The sequence below is a fragment of the Hypomesus nipponensis genome, chromosome 5 (assembly GCF_054491055.1).
Source record: "Hypomesus nipponensis isolate SF chromosome 5, ASM5449105v1, whole genome shotgun sequence".
NCBI lineage: Eukaryota > Metazoa > Chordata > Actinopteri > Osmeriformes > Osmeridae > Hypomesus > Hypomesus nipponensis.
The window spans coordinates 696,929-705,000 of NC_140365.1; the positions used below are offsets into that span (position 1 = coordinate 696,929).

At 53.1% G+C, this 8,072-nt stretch overlaps 1 protein-coding gene across 3 annotated transcripts in view; it reads left to right on the top strand.

Annotated features, from left to right (window-relative positions):
• Positions 1-8,072, top strand: part of LOC146287620 (RNA-binding protein Musashi homolog 2-like) — a 178,124-nt gene that overhangs the window by 85,191 nt on the left and 84,861 nt on the right. For all 3 annotated transcript variants that reach the window (XM_084697807.1, XM_084697808.1, XM_084697809.1), the window contains exon 7: positions 8,050-8,072. This exon is cut by the window's right edge and continues 26 nt beyond it. In XM_084697807.1, coding sequence (XP_084553933.1) covers positions 8,050-8,072 — 23 coding nt within the window. The remainder of the gene's footprint in view (positions 1-8,049) is intronic.

An 8,072-nucleotide genomic window follows, 5' to 3' on the forward strand; every position in this document is an offset into this window, starting at 1 on the left:
CATTGCTCCCTCTCTCTGGGTTTTTACACTGTGCCTGTTTGGTTAGCCATCGATCGGCCTGGAGGAATGGAAATCTAGTTAAAGCAGCGTTTCAGAACCTGAGGAGGGCTGGAGAGGGCTGACTGCTGGTCCTCCCCTCCTGATATGAGACGGAGAGAGAGAGAGAGAGAGAGAGAGAGAGAGAGAGAGAGAGAGAGAGAGAGTGGGAGAGAGAGGTAGAGAGAGAAAGAGATAGAGAGAGAGAGATAGTGGGAGAAGGAGGTAGAGAGAGAGAGAGATAGAGAGATAGTGGGAGAGAGAGAGAGAGCGAGAGAGAGAGAGCGAGAGAGAGAGAGAGAGAGAGAGAGAGAGAGAGAGAGAGAGAGAGAGAGAGAGAGGAGAGAGAGAGAGAGAGAGAGAGAGAGAGAGAGAGACAGACAGACAGACAGACAGACAGACAGACAGAAAGTGAGAGTAGGAGGGAGAGACGTAAACAGAGAAAGACAGGTAAAGAGAGAGATAGAATTACAGAAAAGAGAGAGAAGAGAGATATATAGAGAGAGAGAAAGAGAAAGAGAGAGAGAAATAGAGAGTAGGAGGGAAAGAGCTAAACAGAGAGAGGGATAGAGAGACTGAGAGAGAGAGAGAAAAAAAGTATGAGGGAAAGAAGTAAACGGAGAGAGGGAGAGAGAGAGTCTGGTAGTCTTCTGCTCATGCTGATGTCCTCCATCTCAATGAAAGCTGACATATTTATATTTATATTTGATGAAAATGATTGTGGGCCAGCCAGTGTCAGAAGGATCTTATTTACATAGCAATTAGCAGATTTACTAACCGCCTTTTCTACTGATTAATATAATTACCATGGATACAAGCACGCTCAGGAGGGGGGGGGGGTATTGGGGGGGTGTAGAGGAGGGCTGGGAGGGGGAGTATAGAGGGGGTGCAGTTTGAGAGAGAGACAGCTATACAATATGTTAGAGAGAAGGAAGCTGATTGGCTTTGCTGGGGGAAAAGGCATCCCTTTAAGTAAGTCCTCCATGTTAAACTGTTAGCTTGTGGCCACAGACATTTCTCACCTCTCCAATTACTATTTGAGCTGGAAAGCACAACATGGTTCGCAGACAGAGCTGTTCTCACCAGGGAGGAGGCAGTGACACAGAGCTGGAGAGCTGGCTCCTCGACATACTGGGAGAGAGGGAGAGACAGAGAGAGAGAGAGAGACAGAGAGAGAGACAGAGAGAGAGAGAGAGAGGGAGAGAGAGAGAGACAGAGAGGGAGAGAGAGAGAGAGAGAGAGAGAGAGAGAGAGAGAGAGAGAGAGAGAGAGAGAGAGAGAGAGAGAGAGAGAGAGAGAGAGAGAGAGAGACAGAGACAGAGAGAGAGAGGAGAGGGAGAGGGAGAGGGAGAGGGAGAGGGAGAGGGAGAGAGAGAGAGAGAGAGAGAGAGAGAGGAGGGGGAGAGAGAGGGGAGAGAGAGAGAGAGGGAGAGAGAGAGGAGAGGGGGAGAGGGAGAGGAGGAGAGAGGGAGAGGGAGAGGGAGAAAGGGAGAGGGAGAAGGAGGGAGAAGGAAATTGAGCCTCTCTGCTCAAGTGCAGTGGAGAGGGACCAGGCTGGCTAGCTGGCTGGTTGGCTGGCTGACTGGCTGACTGATTGGCTGGCTTGATGGCTGGCAGGCAGACTGATTGGCTGGCTGACTGGCTGGCACATTGAATCCCTATTAATAAAATGACTCAGTAATGGGCAGTGGCCTGCAGCCTGGCAGAGGAACAGAGAGAGAGTGATGGACCAGACCTCCATGCCTCCTCCCTCTCCTCCTCCTCCCTCTCCTCCTCCTCCCTCCCTCTCCTCCTCCTCCCTCCTCCTCCTCCTCCTCCTCCCTCCCTCTCCTCCCTCTCCTCCTCCTCCCTCTCCTCCTCCTCCCTCCCTCCCTCTCCTCCTCCTCCTCCCTCCCTCTCCTCCTCCTCCTCCCTCCCTCTCTTCCTCCTCCCTCTCCTCCTCCTCCTCCTCCCTCCCTCTCCTCCTCCTCCTCCCTCCCTCTCCTCCTCCTCCTCCCTCCCTCTCCTCCTCCTCCTCCCTCCCTCTCCTCCTCCTCCCTCCCTCCCTCTCCTCCTCCTCCCTCCCTCCCTCCCTCTCCTCCTCCTCCCTCTCCTCCTCCTCCCTCCCTCCCTCTCCTCCTCCTCCTCCCTCCCTCTCCTCCTCCTCCTCCCTCCCTCTCTTCCTCCTCCCTCTCCTCCTCCTCCTCCTCCCTCCCTCTCCTCCTCCTCCTCCCTCCCTCTCCTCCTCCTCCTCCCTCCCTCTCCTCCTCCTCCTCCCTCCCTCTCCTCCTCCTCCTCCCTCCCTCTCCTCCTCCTCCCTCCCTCCCTCTCCTCCTCCTCCCTCCCTCCCTCTCCTCCTCCTCCTCCTCCTCCTCCTCCTCCCTCCCTCCCTCTCCTCCTCCTCCTCCTCCTCCTCCTCTTCCTCCTCCTCCTCCTCCTCCTCCACCTCCTCCACCTCTCCCTCTCTAAACTGGGCACCAGTCTGGTAAGAGCTCCTGTCACCAGCTCCCAGGTGTGACAAAGACACAGCAGCAGCAAAGCATCATGGGAGCAAGTCTGGTGCTCCAGCCCATTGGTCAAGCTAGCGACAACGAATATTAAGATGAGCGCCTGCTCACGGCTGCGCTCTGCAGCATGCACGCTGACGACACGTTAAGGTCCCTGTTGGAATATGCAACGGTTGGCATCACCATGGCGACCTCCCTGGATACAGAGCAGGGGACCTCATGAATATTTGATGGTGACAGATTTGAGGAATTGTCTCCCTCAACAGTTTCTCATGAGCCGTTTTGTTAATGTCAACAAGAGAGAAAGTTAGTGGAACGCGTGTTGACACGCGGCTAGGTCTGTATATCATTAGCAATTATGTGCGCTAGGATTGTTAGCCGGACGGCTAAATGATATACTGACGTTGTTCCTTTCTTGTTCTTGGCTTTAAATGTAAATCGAGTTTATAACCTCCTCTCCAGGGAGGCTGCAGGCCAACCTATTATTCTGAAATGAGAAGTAGTCCTAATGTAAACCTGATAGCTTGATGGTTCTAATGCAGGGTTGACATTTAAGCGTGGACACATTATTTTAAAGAGTGCCTTCTCGCACTGAGGGGTTAGTTCTACTCAACTTTTACTTTCAAATCGGGTCTTTCACCTCTTGGTGTAATTACAAAGGCTTGTGGGAGCTGAAGTTTAGTCCTCCACCGCCTGTTAGAGCAGCACTGGTAAAACCACTCAAGTGTGCACGCTGAACACTGCAGACAGGAGGGTTGGAAGACAGTAATACAGATTTCCTCTGTAAAAGAATAATTGAAAGGGTTCTCACAAATTTGTCCGTTGTTATTGGGGCACTATCATCCCTGTATTAAATCAAAAGAGTTGTAAAAAGGGAAAGAGGAGGGTTTTAGAGGAGGCTGATGTAAGGCCTGTCATGTGGTCAGGGACGGCTGTTTAGTTACGCTTAACCATGACCCTCCTCTGCCCCTGATCTCCAGCCAGCTCCCCTCCCCCCCTTGAGATTAATCAAGCACATCGATCAGACAGACTTCTTAGACTGCATCTCACCTTTAGAAAATATTCTACTTGGATTTTCTCCTTTCCCCCTCCTCTCCTCTCCCTCTCCTCTCAAGGTCAAAGGGAACTTTATTGTCAATCAGAACAGCAACAAGTAGTTACACAGACGATCCAAATTGTGTTTCCCCAAACTCCAAATGTGCATAAAACAACATTTTTACATTTGACATCAGACAACAGACTAACAGGTTAAATGATGTATGATGTATGATATACCTCCCTCTCCTCTCCTCTCCTCTCCTCTCCTCTCCTCTCCTCTCCTCTCCTCTCCTCTCCTCTCCTCTCCTCTCCTCTCCTCTCCTCTCCTCTCCTCTCCTCTCCTCGCCCTCTCCTCTCCTCGCCCTCTCCTCTCCTCGCCCTCTCCTCTCCTCTCCTCGCCCTCTCCTCTCCTCTCTTCGCCCTCTCCTCTCCTCTCCTCGCCCTCTCCTCTCCTCTCCTCTCCTCGCCCTCCCTCTCCTCTCCTCTCCTCGCCCTCTCCTCTCCTCTCCTCGCCCTCCCTCTCCTCTCCTCTCCTCTCCTCTCTTCGCCCTCTCCTCTCCTCGCCCTCTCCTCTCCTCGCCCTCCCTCTCCTCTCCTCTCCTCGCCCTCTCCTCTCCTCTCCTCGCCCTCCCTCTCCTCTCCTCTCCTCTCCTCTCTTCGCCCTCTCCTCTCCTCGCCCTCTCCTCTCCTCGCCCTCCCTCTCCTCTCCTCGCCCTCTCCTCTCCTCTCCATCGATAAGGACTCAGGGTCCCAGGGTCTCTTCCCAGTCCCACTTGTCCCCTGGTTTCTGTACTGAGCAGCAGTGCTGGGTCCAGCTTGGTGTGCGGTCTCCTGGTTCCAGACCCAGTGAAAGACCCTCCTCTGTTGGTCTGCCACATGTCAATAACAGGCCAATGCTACTGATCTGAACTGCTGTCATTATGGGTTTCTTTTGCTTCTAAATCTTCCCATTTCGCTGACTACCCTCCCCCCCCCCCCCCCCCTCAAACAGGCAACCTGTCCCGTGATTATTGATGCTGCTGTCCTCTGATAAATAATTCAAACAGCGACTTATTTGAATTCCTGTCTGGGTGTCTGTGAGACGGTTTTCATGCGTATGGATTTAGTTGACACATGGACGCCGGTGGAGAGGTTGTATGGAAGGTGTCGTTTAACATCCGATTATCTGACAGAAACAGGCCTTGTCCCAGGGACAGGGCTTCATACTGGGCCATGATGCAGGACAGTCTGGTCCCAGGGACAGGGCTTCATACTGGGCCATGATGCAGGACAGTCTGGTCCCAGGGACAGGGCTTCATACTGGGCCATGATGCAGGACAGTCTGGTCCCAGGGACAGGGCTTCATACTGGGCCATGATGCAGGACAGTCTGGTCCCAGGGACAGGGCTTCATACTGGGCCATGATGCAGGACAGTCTGGTCCCAGGGACAGGGCTTCATACTGGGCCATGATGCAGGACAGTCTGGTCCCAGGGACAGGGCTTCATACTGGGCCATGACTTCAGCTCATTCCTGTTTTCATGGGCGGACGGCATGTTTATCTGTTTGCTTGTCTACGTCATGACTCTTGTTCAGACCTTCTGACTATATCCAGCTGTAATGGTGTCAGCTACGGAGTTATGCTAGCTCTAGGCTATAGTGATGTCAACTATGTTATGCTAGCTCTAGGCTATAGTGATGTCAACTATGTTATGCTAGCTCTAGGCTATAGTGATGTCAACTATGTTACGCTAGCTCTAGGCTATAGTGATGTCAACTATGTTACGCTAGCTCTAGGCTATAGTGATGTCAACTATGTTACGCTAGCTCTAGGCTATAGTGATGTCAACTATGTTACGCTAGCTCTAGGCTATAGTGATGTCAACTATGTTACGCTAGCTCTAGGCTATAGTGATGTCAACTATGTTATACTAGCTCTAGGCTATAGTGATGTCAACTATGTTATGCTAGCTCTAGGCTATAGTGATGTCAACTATGTTATGCTAGCTCTAGGCTATAGTGATGTCAACTATGTTACGCTAGCTCTAGGCTATAGTGATGTCAACTATGTCATACTAGCTCTAGGCTATGTTGATGTCAACTATGTTATACTAGCTTTAGGCTATGGTAATGTCAACTATGTTATACTAGCTCTAGGCTATAGTAGGCTAATGTCAGCCAGTTTTCCTGTTTCTGAAAAAAGTCAAGATAAAGTCCAGACAGATCTGTCACGGCCACCATCATCTTCTTCCTCCTGTTCTGGTCACACACATGTGCTCCAACCACATGCCAGCAGTGTGTGTGTTTGTGTTGCGGGTAATTAAATGGAGATCTATTTTCCTCAGGCTTAGTTAAAGGTTAAACAGCCCAGGTTGTGGCCCCCAGCCCAGCTCTATGCAGCGTGCTCTTTCTAGCAGGCTACAAAGCAGAAGAGCTCCATGGTCCTGCTCATACAAAGCTCTGGAAATAGATGTGTGCGCCTTTCTTCACTGTCACAAAAGGCCAGCCACTCCACTGGAGTCCCCATTCCTCTTTTACATAGTGATAAGACAGCCATTATCCTTTGAACCCTTCTTTTCACTGAGCCAGAAGAAAGGGAGGAGGAGGAGGAGAGAGTGGGAGAGAGATTTCTCCTTCCCTGGAGTAAGACTGGTGTCGCAGTGTGGAGGTGGGTTTCTGTGAGCTGTGGAGAGGTCCTTAACCTTCTATCAGCTGAAGCCACTGAGTTGTGCTCTGCCTGAATGGTTGCATTGAAAAGCCCTGAAGCATGGGTGATGCTTCTATAGGCTGTGAGAGCGAGGAGAGGAGGAGGAGGGGTGGAGGGGCAGGGGGGGGGATGACCTGGCCCTCTTTCTCATGATGGTCACGCAGTGTGAAACACACCATCACGGCTGAACTGGTGGACCTGGGGTGACTGGGCTCTCTGGCAGCTCTGTCGTCTCACACACACACACACACACACACACACACATATACCTCCCCGCGTCGGAGAGCCCTGATACACTCGTCATTTTACAAAACTCCATCTGTGTCTCATAGCAGTCATAGACAGGCTGGATGGGATCTTCTTTACAGTGTGAGCGCTGCTTGTACAACAGTCTTTATCATCTCTGATCTTGTGAGTTGGATTTCAGTTGAGCGACCTCATTGGGTGTGGTTGTGTTCATTAGACTGAGTGGTATGATTGGTCGGCTGCAGAGCCAGGCAGATGGTGGGTGTCCTGGCAGGGTTAGGGATGCTGTGCTCTGTGAAGGAGATCTGATGGACCGTAATGGTGCCTGGCCTCCTGCAGGCTTGCATCCTGTGGGCAGGAGAGGCAGGGGAGGCAGCAGAGGCAGTGGGGAGGCACAGTGGAGGCATCAGAGGCAGTGGGGAGGCACAGTGGAGGCATCAGAGGCAGTGGGGAGGCACAGTGGAGGCATCAGAGGCAGTGGGGAGGCACAGTGGAGGCAGGAAGGTGGAGGTGGAGGAGGCAGCAGTGTTTGCTGCTCTTTATCCAGACAGACAGTTCCATCTGAGGCCCCTGCTCCTGTCTGCTCTCATCACCTCCTGGGGTCTGTTCTCTCTCCACCAGCCCCCCCTCCTACCCAACCACCCCCCCCCCCCCCCCCCAGGCCGAGTCAACCTGCCAAATCCTGCCCAGGACCCATCCCACACCTCACCACACGTTACCTAGCGATCGTGACCGGGGGACTGCGTCTGCGAGGTGCTCGGAGAAGGCATTGAGATGCCGGGCCCAATCCCCTCCTCCCTCCTCCTCCTCCTCCCTTCCTCCCCTCCTCCCTCCCTCCTCCTCCCTTCCTCCCCTCCTCCCTCCTCCTCCTCCTCCCTCCCTCCTCCTCCCTGCTCTCGGTCTCATCCAGAACACATCACAATCCAAACGAGCGTGCCCAGATCTGTTTTTTAAGCACTTCTTCTGATTCATAGAGAGCAGCTCAACATGCTTGCTGAGTTGGGCGACGCAGGGAGACATTCTGCGTCTGTCTCTGTGTGCTTCTGGTGTCGTCATGCAGCCGTCTGGCTGCTCCTGTTGTAGGGTGTGTCTGTCTGGCCTCGCTCCTCTGCCCCCTGTGTCGCTCCAGGAGGAACAGAGGCCAGCAGCCCTCATTAAAGACACTGCTCACCTGCCATACGGAGGTCACAGTGATCGCCCTCCCTCCTCCTCCCCTCACACTAACCCTGTCTCTCTCCTCTTCCCACACTAACCCTGTCTCTCTCCTCCTCCCACACTAACCCTGCCTCTCTCCTCCCCTCACACTAACCCTGTCTCTCTCCTCCTCCCACACTAACCCTGTCTCTCTCCTCCCCTCACACTAACCCTGTCTCTCTCCTCCTCCCACACTAACCCTGTCTCTCTCCTCCCCTCACACTAACCCTGTCTCTCTCCTCCTCCCACACTAACCCTGTCTCTCTCCTCCCCTCACACTAACCCTGTCTCTCTCCTCCTCCCACACTAACCCTGTCTCTCTCCTCCCCTCACACTAACCCTGTCTCTCTCCTCTGTGTTGCAGGTAGAAGACGCCATGCTCATGTT